The sequence below is a fragment of the Microcaecilia unicolor genome, chromosome 3 (genome assembly GCF_901765095.1).
Source record: "Microcaecilia unicolor chromosome 3, aMicUni1.1, whole genome shotgun sequence".
NCBI classification, from domain to species: domain Eukaryota; kingdom Metazoa; phylum Chordata; class Amphibia; order Gymnophiona; family Siphonopidae; genus Microcaecilia; species Microcaecilia unicolor.
The window spans coordinates 92,185,428-92,205,378 of record NC_044033.1 but is presented as its reverse complement, the minus strand read 5'-3'; the positions used below and the strand labels follow the sequence as shown (position 1 = coordinate 92,205,378).

Below are 19,951 nucleotides of genomic sequence, written 5' to 3'. Positions count from 1 at the left end.
TCCCCTCTTCCTACTCCAAAATCTCCCCTCTGTATATACCCCTTCCTCTCCCCAGCACCATCACTTTTCTCTTGCTGTACCCACTCATCCCAGCCTAGTAATGTTTTTTTTTTTTCCTTACCCAGCACTTAAGTTGGGCTAAGGAACTGGAGCAAGTTTTGACCCTGCAACCGTGATTCAGTTGTGTCTCCTGATCCGACTACATGGCCAAGGGTTTGGAGTAGGGAACATGGGAAGGTGCTGCTTTCTTGTGGTGGTGGTCAGCATGGAGCTTTACTTTGTCAGTGACAGGCTAAGGAGCACTTCTTCATATATGGAGGGGGTGTTCTGGATTTGTTTGGAGGGGTTGGGGAGGGTGGGAGGTGAGGGGAGAGGGTGGGTTTTGGGAGATGTGTGTAATAGCTGTGAGGAATAGTCTAACGGGTCTGGTGGGTTATTGCGGGGATAGGGGCCCTGGGAGTGGGAGGAGAGGATTGGGGTTAATGGGAAGCTTAATAGTCTTTAAATCTACATAAATGTCCACGGTATCGTTAATGCTCCTTAATGCCAGGGGACTGAATACTCCTATGACGAGACAGTTACTCTTTCGGGAGTTAATTCGCTTGAAGGCAGACATTGCCCCGGTACAGGAAACGCATCTGAAAGCAGCTCATGAGCGAGTCTGCTATCATCGTAAATACCCACATTTATTCTTTGCCTCTAATTTATTTATTTATTTATTTACTAGGATTTATTTACTGCCTTTTTGAAGGAATTCACTCAAGGAAGTACACAGTAAGAATAGATCAAACATGAGGAATAGGCAACTGCAGCAGTAAAAATAATTCAAACAACAATACAAAGTATGACATAGTATATTACTTACAATATCAACACAATACGTAATAGAACATTTTAACTGATAAGGAAGGGTAAAGCAAAGATGAAACATATAGACAGGTAAAAGAGGAAGAAGAGTTAGAAAGTAAGGTGACTGATTTAAAGAAAGTTGCACATGTGGTCAGAGAGATGGTTAAATATTATCTCAGTTAGGGTGGGAGTGGATAAACATGTCCTGCTACAGTATGTGCAGCCCGAGTCACTCCTTGTGTGTGTGAATGAGACTTAACAAGTTAGGTATTTTTTCCATTAAAGGCCTGGTTGAAGAGCCAATTGTGATAATACAAAAACCCGGGGGGTTATGATAGCGTTTAATGACTCTAGACCCTGGGAAATTTCTAAAATTGTTTGAGATAGGGGTGGCTGGTATCTATTGATAGTTTTCTCTTTGGGGGGTCAGAAATATATCTTGGTTAATATATACAGTCCAAATGCGGATCATGAGGAGTTTTTTAAAGGTTTGGATCAAATGCTTTTATAGCATAATGAAGGTACCCTTTTGGTGGGAGGTGACTTTAATGTTACTCTTAACCCTTTGCTTGATAACTCCACTGCACTTGTTCAATATGCTCATTGAGATAGGATATATTTACAGGCTTTTGCTACTTAATGGCAATTAGTAGATTTACGGCGTCACTTCAATCCTACTTTAAGTGATTATACTTCTTTTTCATCAGTGCATAACTCCTATTCTCGTATTGATTTTTGGCTCGGAGAAGCGTCGCTCCTCCCATTGGTATCAGCTCATAGAATTGAGTATCGTATTTGGTCTCATCATGCCCCGGTTTTCTTAGCATTGGGTCTCTCGTGGACTCCCTTGGCCCCTCCCCAATGGCGTTTGGATGATGCCTTGCTATCTGATATGACATATGTTTCGCAGATTGAAAATCACATTAAGAATTATATGCTTTTTAATGATAATGGGGAGGTTTCTCAGAGCACTCTGTGGGATGGCTTTAAGGCGATCCTCCGAGGCCACTTTATAGCATTTATTTATTATTTATTTATTAGGATTTATTTACCGCCTTTTTGAAGGAATTCACTCAAGGCAGTGTACAGTAAGAATAGATCAAACATGAGCAGGAGGCAATTAGAGCAGTAAAAATATTCGAACAATACAAATTATGGCATGGTATACTACTTGCAATGACAACACAATATTATTATTTGTAGCATTTGCATCCCACATTTTCCCACCAATTTGCAGGCTCAATGTGTACTAGAACATTATAATTGGTAGTGAAGGGTAAGGCAAAGTTATAACATATATATGACTAAGAAAGTAGGAAGAATTAGAAAGCAAGGTGATTGATTTAAAGAAAGTTGCATGTGAGGTCAGAGAGATGGTTAAATATTATCTCAGCTAGGGTACGAGTGGCTAAACATGCCCACTGCAGTATGTGCAGCCCGAGTCCAATCCCTGTGTGTGTGAGTGAGACTAACAAGTTAGTTACTTCTTCCATTAAAGGCTTGGTTAAAAAGCCAAGCTTTCATCTGCTTCCTGAAGTAGAGATAGTCTTGTGTTAAGCGGAGGCTTTCAGACAATGCATTCCAGAGTGTGGGGGCTACTCTGGAGAAGGCTCGCTTGCGGGTATCACATCGTGTAATGTCTTTTGGAGAGGGTGTAGTTAGTGAAAGTCCTTGGGAGGACCTTAGTGTCCTTGGTGGAGGATCATCCTATTCTTCAGATACTCGGGGCCATTTCCTTTCAGGGCCTTGAAGATCAGAGTTTTAAATTTAGCCCTGTATTGTACTGGGAGCCAAAGAAGTTTTTGCAAAAATGGTGTGATGTGGTCACGTCGCTTGCAACCTTCTATGAGTCTTGCTGCTGCATTCTGAATCAACTGGAGCTGGTGCAGGTCCTTTGTAGTCAGACCATTGTATAGTGCATTGCAGTAATCCAGTCTTGATGTTACCATGGCATACACAACTGGGATAAGATTTACCTTCTCGATGTAAGGAGAGAGGCAGCGTAGCTGTCGCAAATAGTAGAAGCAGCTCTTGAAGGTTGCTTGGATTACGGGAATCAGAGTAAGTGTTGAATCTAACTGTATTCCAAGGTTCCTGACTTGTGATTTGAGGGGGGAGTTCATACTTCCCAAAACTGATTTTGATGTCAGGTATGTATCCATTTTTGTTAGGGATCCAGAGAAGCTCGGTTTTAGTTGGGTTCAGGAAAAGTTTGTCGTGTTTAGCCCTTTCTTGAATTGATGTTAGAGAAGTGATCAGTTTATTCAAGGCTGTAGGTAAGTCAGGTTCAATGGGTATGAGTAGCTGCACATCATCCCGGGGGGGGGGCTGTACCGAAGAAGCCCTTGAGGCAGGGGGAGACCTAGTCGAGGGCTCACTGCCACGGGCAGGGGAATGGACAGCCCTCACCTGCACTCCGGACGAAGCACCACCCTCCGACGACATTAGTACCAACGATGATCTCGGTACCGTAGACGCTGGAGCACCGGTTGATGACCTCGGTACCGCCGACGTCGATGCACCAGCCGATGACCTCGATACTGAAACCGTCGAAGCACCGGGCGAGGCCCCGAACAGAACGTTCCACTGGGCCAATCTCGCCGCTTGAGTTCTCTTTTTTAACAAACAACAGAAAGTACAGGCCTGAGGACGGTGCCCAGCCCCCAGACACTGAAGGCACAAAGCGAGCCTATCAGTGAGCGAGATAGCCCGGTTGCACTGGGTGCACTTCTGGAAGCTGCTGGGAGGCTTCGATGACATGGGAGGAAAGATCACGCCGGCGAAATCAAAATTCGCGATGATGGCAAAGGCACCAAAAATAAAAGGGAGAAAAAACCCGTACGAGCGGCCAACAGGGCTGCTATCGAAAGCGAAAGGAAACTTACATGGGAAAAAGAACTCAAAAATAAAGGAAAAATTTTTGTTTTCTCTTTTTTTTTTTTTTAAGAACACGCGAGGTAGAACAAAAAGAAGACTTCCGAAATGGAAGGACGGAAGAAAAGCGCGAGGGTCTCCTCAGGGCACAGAACGACGGTGAACACAGCCGTCCCGTGCGCGGAAAAAAGAAGACTGACGAACATGAGCAAGTTCGGGCGGGAAGACGGTCGCACATGCGCAATGTGCGTACGCGAGGCCTAGCTAACGTCTTTCCTAGGGAAGATCTCCGATTCAAGAGGCTGCCGCGGACGTCACCCATCAGTGAGAACAAGCAGCCTGCTTGTCCTCAGAGAAACTTATTTACAGTGAAACTAAGACCATCGTACCCTATGCAAATGGACCATTGCCTTTTCCATTTTAAACCAGCAGCAGCGAAGGAACCTGTTCACCGGTTGGTCACCCATATGTTGGTGGCCAGCAAGCTTGTTCTGGCTGTGGCATGGAAACAGCTGACACTTCCTGGCCTTCCGGTGATTCTTCGCAAATTGGATTATATTAATTTGATGTCTAGTTAACAGCGATGCGTAATGGCTCTATCCTGAAATACCATCAGACTTGGGACTCTTATATACAGTGGACTGCTAGTCCTGATTCCTCACTTTTTACAGCTTAATGGTTGGTTTGGGGGGGCGGGGGGGGGGGGTTAGGATGGTTTGATGTTCTATTGAATGTGTTATGCATAGATGTTCTGTAATTGCTGAGATATATGCTGTCATAAGAAGGATTTGTATGCTTTTGGTTATTTCTTCTAATAAAGCAAAATTTGAAAATTAAAAAAAAAGAAAGAAAGATGGGTTTGCCTTCTACATGACTGTGATACATGCCAACTATAGTAAGGTGATCCCTAATAGAATTGGGTTTTTAGACCCGACTGACATACACAGAAGATAATCGAACAATATGTTTGTTGGACAGGAAACAGGATGTGCCTTTCTATCACACCAGATAGCAATACTCATCCATTTAAACTTTACAATTTTCTCATGGAGTTGCCCCTTTGAAGCCAGAAGACTTCGAGAAACCTCATCAGTCTAGTTCAACAAGATTAATGCTACTCTCTCAACATAAGGCTGTGAGCCTTAGTGATCTGATGCTGAGTTGTAACATAATTCCCTGATTCTATTTGATTAGAGTTGGAGAAAATCCCAGCCTGATCAAGTATTTTCCATGTTAATGTACCCCTCTGTCCAGGAATCACTTAACCTTAAATCTCTTTTTAGACCTCATCTGGGAAACTCCACAGTACTGGCTATCTCCAACAGTTTTAATTTGCAATTCTGAACTATTCTCATAGACATCTCTGCACATGAGGTGTGGGGCTTGGAACTTCATGCCAGAGTCCTAGACAGCAAAAGCAGTTTGACGTAATCAGTAATAAACATTCTTCGATTATATCTTGGGTGAACATTCCTGGAAAAAGGAGTAAGGTGATGTCAAACAGTTTTTTGAAAAGAAAGTTTTTCCCCTAAGGGAAAAGAAAATCTCAATGTAAGGTGACAACACATTCAAAAATTTTTGTGTGTGTGTGCACGCGCAGATCTGACTGATGGAACAAATAAAAAACATTGAGACACATATGAATGCAGCTGCACAGTAAATCTCGTGCTTGTTCAGAAAGATTTCTGGATGTCTGATTGTTGAAAAAGCTGTTCTGTGTCAGAGCTATCACATGATGCTACTACATTTATGTGGTTGATTTATCCTGCTTGTCAACAAAGAAAAGAGTATTAGTATAGTACTGTGCTCTATTATACTGTAAATATTTTACAAGGAAAATTAGATACAATGCATAACACTTAAAAAAAAATTATACAGAAATCAATGCTCTTCAATGACACTGTCTCCAGATACTTTTCCAGGTATTTCATCAGAAAAATAAATGGAATTATTTAGAAAGCACATACTTATAAGTGAAATTAAATTTAATGTTAATAGAAAGATATTAATTATCTGATTCAACAGAAAGAAGCTATACAAGATTTGTTTTTGACCATCTCCAACTCATTTTAACACCTGCCCTGTCACTGGGACACCTGGAAGGTAATTCTGTAATATAGATGATTACGCATGTAAATGTTTTGAATGGCATATACATGCATATGTATGTATATGCATAATGCCAAAACTCCACCTAAGCACCATTTTGCAAATATTCATTTAATTTACATAGTGAATATCTGCAAAGAACTGTATATACGGCAAAACTTGGGCTGAGAATGGACAAGTTTCAAACTTATACATGTAACATATGGAGTACTATAAATTATAGTCATGGACTCAGGGAAAGTAAGCTCTCGGGCCATAACTGGAAAGACTAGTGACAGGCGAGTCACTGGGGCTAGGCACAGCACTAGACAAAGCACGAGACAAGGCAAGGCAAGACAAGGCAGGACACAGCAAGGAGGGGCAGGGCAAGAGCTGGATCCGGCCGAGGCAAGGCAAGAAGGGCAGGGCAAGAGCTGGATTCGGCCAAGGCAGGGCAAAGCAAGGAGGGTGAGGCAAGGCAGGGCAAGGTAAGAGCTGAATCCAGCCAAGACCAAGCAGGAAAAGGCTGGAACTTGGAGGCAAGGCAGAACATGGCGGCAAAGTGGGCAAGGCTAGAACTTGGCGGAAAGGCTGGAACCTGGCAGCAAGGCTGGAACCTGGTGATCGAGGATGGAACCTGGCGAGCGAGGCCGGAACTTGGAGGCGAGGCAGGAAAGACTGGAGACACACAAGGCAAGGCTTGAACTGAAGACAAGAGACAGCTTCAAGAGACCTGTTGCGAAGGCGTCGGGGGAATGCCAGGGCCTCCCTTAAATTGGCACCAACCCAGAAGTGCAGGCATCCCTCGCGGGTCCGGAGCTTCCCACTGCCAGTCGTAAACACCAGTTCCTACAGCGCGCTCACACATGCACGAACCCAGAAGCTGGCATTGGCCAACAGTGGAGGAGCAGCAGGGACATGGACTACCCGAGGGAGTGCTGTGAGACCCGAAAGGGAAAAAGGTGTGTAGGGTAGGAGGCACAGCAGAGCCGTGACAGTTATGTTCATATCTGCAGTACTTACACTCTAATGCTCATACCAGCTCTATGGCTAATATAAGTACTCACACCTAAATTTTAAGTTAGGCTAGAATTCTATATAAAGGAAAGTAAATTCCTTTATACAATAGGCTCCTACCAGGTGTCCTGTAATAAAAATTGTCCTTCTAGTCTCTGGTACAAAATGGAGAAGCAGGGAATTCCTGTATTTGAAATCAAGCAGACCACAAAAAAATGTATTTCTTTTCCTTACTTCAGTTAGACGAGGTATGTGGAGGCCTTTTACATGATGATCTGCTGTTTTCCGTGACTTCCCTGGCCAAGTTCGTTTTCTGTAAGACTCTGCTATACCAGACCAGGCAAAGACATCATGATACGCTAAATCCAGATCAGGTGGATCTACTGCAAACTGACATATCAATTTCAACAAGCAAGCCAGGCAGTCTAGTTGCCACTGAAAAGTGAGAAAACAATAAATTACTTTACAATACTATAACAGAAAAATATCTTTTGATAGTATGACAAATTAAGTTTAATAACAATTTTATTATCATTATTTGCACATCACTACCATGTACACGCAGAGCATCAGACACAAAGTAAATAGCCCCTCATTCTTGAATCTTACAGTTTAATAAAAACAGCCAGACAAGAAAAGTATAGAAAAATATAGTAGGTCTTTACAATTAAAATATGGGATAAGCTACAAGAAGTGACAGTATCGTACCAAGTGGGCAAAATCCAACTAAAAATAGCGAGAGCCCTACACGATTAGTTGAATAAGCAGGAAACTTTCTACCCTTGAAACAATCAGTCCAATATTCAAATGTATTGACCATTAGGTAACCAAAGCATAGCTCCCTTATCTACAGATTTTCAAAAACATATATAGATAAAATTGGGCTAATTAAACTGCTAAATTACCACATATTATCCATATATCTGTAGGCTAAGTTAGGAAAGAGGTGGTGATAGCTGCTAAATTGATCATTTATGCTTGGTGAATATCACCACACTATCCATACATGCAGGGCCACCACCAATATGCATAACTACTGAACATATAAAGTTAAATGCCAGTGCTAATATTTATTTAAGCTAATGGTCGTGCTGGTTGAATATTGTGTCAAACATATATAAAAAAAATGAAAAACAGAGGAGGAAGTAATGTCAGTAGTGGAAAGAGAAAGTGCTCTAGGTGAGCTGTACCTTAATCACCCCAGGCTAAGCAGAACACCCATGTGAGAAAGCTAGAGACAGTGTCATTCTGACAGAGGTACAATGTCAGTGAGAAAGCGGTTGGAGACATCCAGTTCACCAGCAAGTCCAGCTACAGAACCGGTCAGTGGAGCACATGGCATGATGGCGACACAGTAGTCTATGTGCTCCGATTCCGAGTCAGGGCATTCAGGAGAGGCTTGAAGGGCTGAGAGAGGCAAAGAAATTACACAGCAAGACATGCAGCAGAGATCCGTGCAAATATTGCTTGGGTCTGGAAGGACATCAAAACAGAGATAGCAAATCTGAGGCAGGATATGGTGGAGCCTGACGATTGAAATGCACAGTCCAGAATCAGTAAAAGATTTGCAGCAGCAGCAGATGGACAGTCAGGAAAAGACCTTGGAAGGGCTCCTAAAAAAAGTGGAGGAGTTAGAAAATTGCTTCAGGAGGTGCAACTTTAGGGTGACAAGCATCCCAGAGAAAGCAGTCTTTAAGAACTAAATGGAAACCACACACAGAAGCTGTGTACAACTCTTTTGGAAAACAAAAGGACACACAATGGTCTTGATGCAGGTGGACAGAGCCCAGTGAAGCTTGAGGCCCCAGCAGGAAATGGGGCTAAGGTTCATAATGGCCTGCCTGTATTATTTTAGAGAAAAGGAAGAGACTGTGAAGAAGGCAAGACAGGAGAAGGTGATTAAGAGAAAGAGGCTTTCAGTGAAAACATTTAACAACTTGTCCCAGTTCACTTTCCAGAGATGGCATGACGTGCAGCTAAGATAATTTTTTCCCTCCGCACTATCAGTGGTTCTTTCCCTTTGGGGATATGGTAACCATTAATGGCCATATCAAGCAGGCACAGACTGTGGAAGAGGTTCAAAAACTTCTAGAGAATAAAGGACTTGCTCAGAACCAAACAGCAGAAGAAGCAGAGTAAGGAGGAGGAGCTGGCTTGGACCTATTGGCAGCAAATACTAGAAGGCAGAAAGAGGCTGAAAGGCAAATGGGGTGGGGGCAAAGTATAATAAGGGTAGGATCATGGAATGTCAGTGGGTTCAATAGCCTCACCAAGAGGAAAGCAGTGCTCAAGGAGATGGAGTGCAGCACCGGGTGATTGTGCTGCTACAAGAAACTCATACTACACCTAAGGATGAATGGTTGTTGAAGTCAAGGGAATATTTTATCTCTGATAGGTGAAGAGCAAGAATAGCAGAGGAGGTTGTTCTCCTTTAGGAGGGACTTTCAGTTTTCAGTAGGGGGAGTGGTGACCGATGGCATGAAGAGACGGGTGGAAGTGAAAAAGGTTTGTCAAGAGAAGAAAGTTACTTTTGTATTTGCATTTTTCCCCAATACAGGACAAGCAGAACTCTATAGGCAACTGGGGCAAAAGATAGTGGATTTGGGGGAAAAGATCATAATGAGAGGTGATTTTAATAAGGCTCTGAATGAGGGATTACATTATACTAGTGGTGGAGAGGGAAGCGCAACTCATACAATGAGTGTAGAGAGGCTGGGGTGTGTGTTTTCTTTTTGTGCTTGGGACATATGTGGTGGGTAAGACTGGGCGCACTTGCTCATAGTGGTAGCCTGCACTGGAGGGAAGTATTCAGGTGCAATATGGGGGTGGGAGGGGGTTGATGGACTTTGGTTGGGTTGATTTTCTCCACAATGCCCTTTATAAGCGATTTGGATTGGTTAGGGAACACAAATGAGTGATGGGATGAGTACGGAGGCTGTAAATGCATAGGCAGCTATTGTGTTGATACAAGAAACGCACTTGTTGGTGAAAGATGAGAGATTGCTTCACTCGTCCTGGTATCCTATGGGGTTTTTTTTTTGCTTCTAACCACAGTTGCGAAAGAAGGGAGGAGTGAGTATTCTTTTTAGAAAGGACCTCCAGGATCCACCTCCTTCATCAGGTACGAGACCCAGGGGAGGTTTTTAGCTTTGAGGGCTGCCCTAAATGCTAAGATATATAATTTAGTAACCATGTATGATCCCGATTCTAATAAGCAAGATTCAGTATTGAGTGGAGGGCCCCTGGCAGACTCCACTCAATACTGAATTAAATAGGGCACACAAAGGCATCACTATCTGTGAAACCATGACTTTATAAAACTTGGCAGAGAGTACATCCAAACCAGAATCTTGTCCAGGCTTAAGCTCCCAAATAGTCTGAAATACTTCCTTGACAATATCCCAATATATGCTAGAAGTGGAGCAGGCCCAAAGAACACCAGTGCATTGACAATCTTTTAAGAAAGCCCTTACCTATTATGATGAAACTGATTCAATATCCCCACACACTATAAATTATGCAAATGGCTTGTACCAAAGCACTATTAAAGTTGCAAGGTAATAAGATTATGGTAGTTCTAGATTTGCATTCTATACAGTGCAGCAACGTAAGGTACATTTAGCACTTAAGCCCTAGTTGATGCAAATGGGGATGAGCTATGTTCTACTATTTCCAGCTACCATGTGGGTCACATACAAGTTTCAAGTTTAAGTCTTCATATACCGCTCAATGAGGGGCCTTTCTGGACTGTTGACAGTAGTGCATTAAAATCACTCAGAAAATATGAAAGTACATTTGGGGATAAAAAAGAGAAGAATGCATTTTAGATCACTGATAACCAAATTCAGTTGCCAAGTAATGGGTCAAAGATGTCCTTAAATAGGAAAGTCTTGAGACCTGATTTGAATCTAGCATGTGATACTTCTAATCGAAGAGTTGAGGGAAGCACATTCCAGACAGTAGGGCCAGTTACACTGAAGATTCATGTCCGAATAGAGTTATAGCAGATATTGCGGAATAAGGAATTAACAAGTAGATCTGAGTTAGCCAAGTAAAAGGTCCTAGATGGAATGTAGGGAATCAGCAGCTGAGAAAGGTATGAGGAGATACCAGAATATTGTATTTTGTATACCAGGGAGAGGAGCTTATGTGATATTCTATGAGAGACCAGTTGCCAATGCTCTTCACAAAGACGAGAGGTGACATGGTTGTACTTCTTAGATCCAGAGGTCAGTTTCACAACTCAGTTTTGTATAATCTGAAGGCATCAGATATCTTATAGTCTAGCACCTTGCAGCAAGAAATTGCAGAGAGCTGACTTGTCTAATATGTGGTGTATGGAGTAGATCTGTTTTTGGGTGCAGAAACAGCATTTAATAGTATTAGAGATGTGTGGTAGGACGCTCATACTTTCATCTATGATGCTGCCCAAGATTTTTATTGAAGAGTGGAAAGTAACAGGAGTTCTAGTAGGGTGATGGGGATTAAGGAACTTGGGTATTCTTTGCATCCCATAATAAGTCTTTGTCTTCTTGAAATTTTATTTGAGAATATGTAGTTTGAGCCAGTGGGCTATACTGGACAAGAGGTGATTTAAATTGTTAATTTCCTGTTTGTTGCAATTGATACTTGACAGGATCTGTATGTCGCCCACAAACACAAACAGGATTAGGCCTAGTGATTGAATAAGTGTTAGAAGGGGTAACAAACAAATATTGAAAAGTGTTGGGGCTACTATAGATCCCTGGGGGACCCTACAGAGAAGAAAGTAAGAATGGGAGGGAGAGTTTATCCATTGGACAGTATTAGCTCTGTTTGAGAGATATGATTGAAACCAGTCAAGTACTGTGTCAGCGATGCCTACTGTCTTATATCTGAACAAAAGAAGACCATAATCCATCAGCTCAAATACTGAGAAGAGATCTAATGATAGAAGTATTGGCATTCTGTCTTGATTTAGGGCTTAGAAGATGAATGTTATGACTCCTAAGAGTGCAGATTTGGTACTATGTGATTTTCCATAGCCTGACAGGATGAAGAGTGTTAGTTTACTGTAAGAAACCCTCTAACTGATTTAATACAATGTGTTCTGTGATTTTGGCTATTGGGGTATAGATCAAAACAAAACCTGAGTTGTCGGTAGTCTAGGGTCCGTCGCTTTGGGATAGATGAAAGCAATTATCCATAGTAGTAGGACTAAACCCTGATTGAGGCATGAGTTTACTCTATGGCAGTATAGATGAGATGTTTAGAACTGTTTCACAAGACAAGATGGTCGGGGATTGCGTGGTGCTGTGGTAGTTTTCACAGTCTTTAGTGGGGATTGTTGGGGGATTGAAGGTCTTCATAGTGCTAGCCCTGAAGTACTGGATGGGGTGGTATTATTTAGATTACATAAGTATTGCCATACTAGGAAAGACCAAAGGTCCATCAAGCCCAGCATCCTGTTTCCAACAGTGGCAAATCCAGGTCACAAATACCTGGCAAGAACTCCAAAAAAAGTACAAAACATTTGACAAATTGAAGAGAAGTAAATCTCCTGGACTGGGTGGTATTCATCCCAGAGTAGTGACAGAATTGAAAAATGAACTTGCGGAAGAACTGTTAGTAATATGTAATTTATCTTTAAAATCGAGCATGGTACCGGAAGATTGGAGGGTGGCCAATATAATGCCGATTCTTAAAAAAGGTTCCAGAGAAGATCCGGGAAATTATAGACCGTTGAGTCTGACGTCGGTGCCAGGCAAAATGGTAGAGACTATTATAAAGAACAAAATTAAAGCGCATATTCAAAAGCATGGATTAATTGGACAAAGCCAACATGGATTTAGTGAAGGGAAATCTTGCCTCACCAATCTATTACATTTCTTTGAAGAGGTGAACAAACATGTGGATAAAGGTGAATTGGTTTATATTGTGTATCTGGATTTTCAAAAGGCATTTGACAAAGTACCTCATGAAAGATTCCAGAGGAAATTGGAGAGTCGTGAGACAGGAGGTAGTGTCATATTGTGGATTAAAAACTGGTTTAAAGATAGAAAACAAAGTAGGGTTAAATGGTCAGTATTTTCAACGGAAAAGGGTAGTTAGTGGAGTTCCCCAGGGTTCTATGCTGGGACCATTACTTTTTAACATATTTATAAATGATCTAGAGATGGGAGTAACTAGTGACGTAATTAAATTTGCTGACGATACAAAGTTATTCAAAGTTCTTAAATTGCAAGAGGATTGTGAAAAATTACAAGACGACTTACGAGACTGGGAATCTAAATGGCAGACGACGTTTAATGTGAGCAAGTGCAAAGTGAGGCATGTACGAAAGAGGAACATGAATTATAGCTACATAATGCAAGGTCCATGTTAGGAATCACCGACTAAGAAAGCGATCTAGGTGTTGTCATTGAAACCTTCTGCTCAATGTGTTGCGGTGACTAAGAAAGCAAATAGATTGTTAGGTATTATTAGGAAAGGAATGGATAACAAAAATGAGGACCAAAACCTCTGGGAGAGCACGAACCGGTCCAGAGGTGCGTAAGAGAGCTGGACGGAGACGTGGAAGGCAGAGCCGTCCCATAAGCCTCCGTCACGGACGAAACGCTGACCGGCCCTGCTCTTAAAGCTAGAAAACAAAATGCTGCTCCGCTGAAACCCACCAACCAGCTAAAGCGGAGGCAAAAGAAGCACCGAGAATAAAATAAAGATCGAAACATGCTGGACTAGATGTGCGAAGGAAGCAGCCAGCATAAAACAGAACCGAGCCACACGTGCCTGATGCCGTAAGGGGATAACCCGCACCTAAGGTATCGCTGAATGGTGGACACTGCCAGAGCACACAACGAGATACAGGTATGTTTGTTCCGACGCGAGGACTTGTTAGAAGCCTGATTGAAAGTGTCGAACAGCCGACACAACCTCAGGAATCCAAGGACCCAAGAACCCTAGGACACCACCCAATAGTGACTGTATACTATACTTTGATTTCAATAAAATCCCTAACTTCCAAAGGTCTACCAAAACACTGACTTTAGAAACCACAAGACCATAATACCGGAATGAATACCTTTAAACTGATCCTATCAATCTATTCCTTAACATTAATTCACACAACTCAAACCACTTCACTCACCAAAAGCAGCATGACACCCATACTACACACACACCAAAGACCAATAGGAAACAAAACACATTACCAAACTGGCAATAATTCAAACAACAGCAAAACATCAACACGCGGGCAACCACAACAGAAGAGAAATAATGATCCTACGAAAATAAAAGAGCGACAACTAATAAAAATCCACGCATCACCAAACACGGACCCATACCATAGAATACAAATGGGATACATAAACGCCAAGTCAGCAGCCAATAAAACAACAACTATAACAGACTGGATCACAGCAGACAACATTGACCTACTAATAATCAGTGAAACCTGGATCACGACCACAAAGATCCCATAATTTCAGATCTTTGCCCCCCAGGCTACAAAATTACCCACTGGACTAGGAATGGAAAAAGAGGAGGAGGTCTAGCACTAATCCACAGATTTTACTTTACTGTAACAACAACAACTGCCGAATCCATTACACCTAAACTTGAAATTACTTCAGTCAGAATTAACTATACCGCCCTGATTGACAACTTAAACCTTGTCTTGTTTTACAGACCACCAGGAAATTGGCAAGAATGTCAATCACACTTTATGGATTTCATATCGAACACCTGTGTTTCTAACTCAAACTTACTCACAATTGGAGATATAAATATACACCTAAAAGACCTTAACTCAGACAACACACGTGATTGCAAAGACTTCCTCCAACTATGAGACCTCAGCTGGCCTAACATGCAAGCCACCCATGTCAAAGGTCATACAATTGACCTCTTCACACACAAATTATCCTCAGACTTAAAACTCATACTAACAAATACAAAACGGACAGAGATACCATGGTCAGACCACTATAAACTAAACTTCACCCTACACTGGCGAGAAAAAGGTACGCACCTCAGGCAAGAACCCACAAAGCGAATGATACATACCTGTAGCAAGTGTTCTCCGAGGACAGCAGGCTGATTGTTCTCACGACTGGGTTGACGTCCACGGCAGCCCCCACCAAACGGAACAAAACTTCACGGGCGGTCCCGCACGCAGGGCACGTCCACCGCGCATGCGTGGCCGTCTTCCTGCCCGTGCGCGACCGTTCCCGCTCAGTTGAATGACAAGTAAAAATGATCAAAACGCAACTCCAAAGAGGAGGAGGGAGGGTAGGTGAGAACAATCAGCCTGCTGTCCTCGGAGAACACCTGCTACAGGTATGTATCATTCGCTTTCTCCGAGGACAAGCAGGCTGCTTGTTCTCACGACTGGGGTATCCCTAGCTCTCAGGCTCACTCAAAACAAGAACCCAGGTCAATGGAACCTCGCAACGGCAAGGGTATAACAGAAATTGACCTACGAAGAACAACTAACAGAGTGCAGCCTGACCAGAATAAATTCGGGTCCTGGAGGGTGGAGTTTGATTTACACCCCAAACAGATTCTGCAGCACCGACTGCCCGAACCGACTGTCGCGTCGGGTATCCTGCTGGAGGCAGTAATGTGATGTGAATGTGTGGACAGATGACCACGTCGCAGCCTTGCAAATCTCTTCAATAGTGGCTGACTTCAAGTGAGCCACCGACGCTGCCATGGCTCTGACACTATGAGCCGTGACATGACCCTCAAGAGTCAGCCCAGCCTGGGCGTAAGTGAAGGAAATGCAATCTGCTAGCCAATTGGAGATGGTGCGTTTCCCGACAGCGACCCCTTTCCTACTGGGGTCGAAAGAAACAAACAATTGGGCGGACTGTCTATGGGGCTGTGTCCGCTCCAAGTAGAAGGCCATTGCCCTTTTGCAGTCCAATGTGTGCAACTGACGTTCAGCAGGGCAGGTATGCGGCCTGGGAAAGAATGTTGGCAAGACAATTGACTGGTTAAGATGGAACTCCGACACCACCTTTGGCAGGAACTTAGGGTGAGTGCGGAGGACTACTCTGTTGTGATGAAATTTAGTATACGGAGCATGAGCTACTAGGGCTTGCAGCTCACTGACTCTACGAGCTGAAGTAACTGCCACCAAGAAAATGACCTTCCAAGGTCAAGTACTTCAGATGGCATGAATTCAGTGGCTCAAAAGGAGATTTCATCAGCTGGGTGAGGACGACGTTGAGATCCCATGACACTGCAGGAGGCTTGACAGGGGGCTTTGACAAAAGCAAGCCTCTCATGAATCGAACGACTAAAGGCTCTCCAGAGATGGCTTTACCCTCTACACGATAATGGTAAGCACTAATCGCACTAAGGTGATTCCTTACTGAGTTGGTCTTGAGGCCAGACTCTGATAAGTGCAGAAGGTATTCAAGCAGGTTCTCTGCAGGGCAAGAACGAGGTTCTAGGGCCTTGCTCTCACACCAAACGACAAACCTCCTCCACTTGAAAAAGTAACTCTTTTTAGTGGAATCCTTCCTAGAGGCAAGCAAGACACGGGAGACACCCTCAGACAGACCCAACGAAGCGAAGTCTACGCCCTCAACATCCAGGCCATGAGAGCCAGAGACTGAAGGTTGGGGTGCATCAGTGCTCCGTCGTTCTGCGAAATGAGAGTCGGAAAACACTCCAATCTGCACGGTTCTTCGGAGGACAACTCCAGAAGAAGAGGGAACCAGATCTGATGGGGCCAAAAAGGCGCTATCAGAATCATGGTGCCGTGGTCTTGCTTGAGCTTCAGTAAGGTCTTCCCCACTAAAGGTATGGGAGGATAAGCATACAGGAGGCCGGTCTCCCAATGGAGGAGAAAGGCATCCGACGCTAGTCTGCCGTGTGCCTGTAGTCTGGAACAGAACAGAGGCATCTTGTGGTTGGTCTGAGAGGCGAAAAGGTCCACCGAGGGGTGCCCCACTCTCGGAAGATCTTGCGTACCACTCTGGAATGGAGCGACCACTCGTGCGGTTGCATGACTCTGCTCAGTCTGTCGGCCAGACTGTTGTTTACACCTGCCAGGTATGTGGCTTGGAGGAGCATGCCGAACTGGCGAGCCCAACGCCACATCCCGACGGCTTCCTGACACAGGGGGCGAGATCCGGTGCCCCCCTACTTGTTGATGTAATACATTGCAACCTGATTGTCTGTCCGAATTTGGATAATTTGACAGGACAGCCTCTGAAAGCCTTCAGTGCGTTCCAGACCACTCGGAGCTCCAGGAGGTTGATCTGAAGATCCTTTTCCTGGAGGGACCACAGTCCTTGGGTGTGAAGCCCATCGACATGAGCTCCCCACCCCAGGAGAGACGCATCCGTCGTCAGCACTTTCGTGGGCTGTGGAATTTGGAATGGGCGTCCCAAGGTCAAATTGGTCCGAATGGTCCACCAGAGCAGTGAAGTGCGGCAACTGGTGGAGAGGCGGATGACATCCTCTAGATTCCCGGTGGCTTGGCACCACTGGGAAGCAAGGGTCCATTGAGCAGATCTCATGTGAAGACGAGCCATGGGAGTCACATGAACTGTGGAGGCCATATGACCTAGGAGTCTCAACATCTGCCGAGCTGTGATCTGCTGAGACGCTCTGGTCTGGGAAGCCAGGGACAGGAGGTTGTTGGCCCTCACTTCGGAAAGGAAGGCCTGAGCGGTCTGAGAATTCAGCAGAGCTCCTATGAATTCCAGAGATTGGACTGGCTGGAGATGGGACTTTGGGTAATTTATCACAAACCCCAGCAGCTCCAGGAGGTGAATAGTGCACTGCATGGACCGGAGAGCTCCTGCCTCCGAGGTGTTCTTGACCAGCCAATCGTCGAGATATGGGAACACGTGCACTCCCAGCTTGCGTAGATACGCCGCAACCACCACGAGGCAATTGGTGAACACCCGTGGGGCAGAGGCGAGCCCAAAGGGCAGCACACAATACTGAAAGTGCCGTGTGCCCAGACGGAATCTGAGATACTGTCTGTGAGCTGGCAGTATCAGGATGTGAGTGTATGCGTCCTTTAAATCCAGGGAACATAGCCAATCGTTTTTCTGAATCATTGGCAGAAGGGTGCCCAAGGAAAGCATCCTGAACTTTTCTTTGACCAGGAATTTGTTCAGGCAACTCAGGTCTAGGATGGGACGCATCCCCCCTGTTTTCTTTTCCACAAGAAAGTACCTGGAATAGAATCCCTGCCCTTCCTGCCCGGGTGATACGGGCTTGACCGCACTGGCGCTGAGAAGGGTGGAGAGTTCCTCTGCAAGTACTCGCTTGTGCTGGGAGCTGAAGGATTGAGCTCCCGGAGGACAATTTGGTGGGGGGGAGGCCAAATTCAGGGCGTATCCGCACCGCACTATTTGGAGAACCCACTGGTCGGAGGTTATAAGAGGCCACCTTTGGTGAAAAAATTTTAACCTCCCTCCGACTGGCAGATCGTCCGGTACGGACATTTTGATGGCGGCTATGTTCCCATGGATCCAGTCAAAAGCCCGTCCCCGGCTTTTGCTGTGGAGGCGCAGGGGGCTGCTTAGGCGCACGCTGTTGACGGGAACGAGCGCGCTGGGACTGTCCCTGTGCCTGGTGAGGCCTTCGGGCCGGCTGGGTGTACCTACGCTTGTTATAGGCGTAGGGCGCAGCCTGCCTGGCCCGGGAAAAACGTCCACCTGCTGAGGTGGATGCTGAAGGCGCCCGGTGGGAGAGCTTGTCGAGGGCGGTTTCCCGCTGATGTAGTTGGTCCACCAACTGCTCGACCTTCTCGCCAAAAATGTTATCCCCCCGGCAAGGGACGTCGGCCAGTCTCTGCTGGGTGCGGTTGTCCAGGTCAGAGGCACGCAGCCATGAGAGCCTGCGCATCACTATACCTTGGGCCGCAGCACGAGATGCCACGTCACAGGTGTCATAAATACCCCTGGACAGGAAAATTCTGCACGCCTTCAGCTGCCTGACCACCTCCTGATAAGGCCTGGACTGCTCCGGAGGGAGCTTGTCGACCAGGTCCGCCAGTTGCTTCACATTATTCCGCATGTGGATGCTCGTGTAGAGCTGGTAAGACTGGATGCGGGTCACGAGCATGGAAGATTGGTAGGCCTTCCTCCCAAACGAGTCCAGAGTGCGAGACTCCCGCCCTGGGGGCGCCGAAGCGGTATCCCTCGAACTCCGTGCTCTCTTGAGAGCAGAATCCACGACCGCCGAGTCATGAGGCAGTTGGGGCCGCATTAACTCTGTGTCCGAGTGGATTCTGTATTGGGGACTCTGCTTTCTTAGGGATGGTGGGATTAGATAATGGTCTCAACCAGTTCCAAAGCAGTGTCTCCTTGAGGACATGGTGCAACGGCACCGTGGAGGACTCTCTAGGTGGTGATGGATAGTCGAAGACCTCGAGCATCTCAGTCCTCGGCTCATCCACAGAGACCACAGGAAAGGGAATGCAGATAGACATGTCCCTAACGAAGGAGGCAAAGGAGAGACTCTCAGGTGGCGAGAGCTTTCTCTCTGGTGAAGGAGTGGGGTCGGAGAGAAGGCCCACAGACTCCTCTGAGGAGAAATATCTGGGGTCCTCCTCTTCCTCGGTGTCGGACATGAGCTCCTGCAGCTCAGTCCTCAACCGGGCCCGGCTCGACGTCGAGGCACCGCGGCCTCGGTGGCGTCATCGAGCGGTGGACTCCCGAGCCGGCGGGGATGAAGCTGCCTCCATCGACATCGACGGGGACTCCACCTGCGTGGCGGTCGAGACCGGCGCCGCAAGCGGCGTCAGCGTCAAAGGCCTCGGCACCGGGCTACAGCACGCCGGTGCCTCCATCAACGGTGCCGAGGGTGCAAGCACCCCCGGCACCGGCACAGTCTGGCGCATCAGCCCTTCCAGGATGCCCGGAAGGATGGCTCGGAGGCACTCGTCCAGGCCCGCTGTCGGGAAAGGCAAGGGGGCCGGTAGAGGTGTCGGTGCCGGAAGCTGTTCGGGTCCAGGAGACTGCACCGAAGTGCTGGCACCCTGCCTCGGCGGTACCTCTACTACAGAGGGGGACCTCTCCTCTCGACGCTGCCGCTTCCTCGGCGTCGCCTCGTCCCTGGCGCCGGGAGCCGGATGATTCGTGGGCGACCGATGACGGTGCTTCTTCGCCTT

At 45.7% G+C, this 19,951-nt stretch overlaps 1 protein-coding gene across 1 annotated transcript in view; it reads right to left on the bottom strand.

Moving 5' to 3' along the window:
- The window catches only part of USP34 (ubiquitin specific peptidase 34), a 1,418,841-nt gene that overhangs the window by 671,669 nt on the left and 727,221 nt on the right, over positions 1-19,951 (bottom strand). Inside the window, 1 exon segment of the mRNA XM_030196176.1 lies at positions 7,063-7,263. Within this exon segment, the coding sequence (XP_030052036.1) occupies positions 7,063-7,263 (201 nt within the window).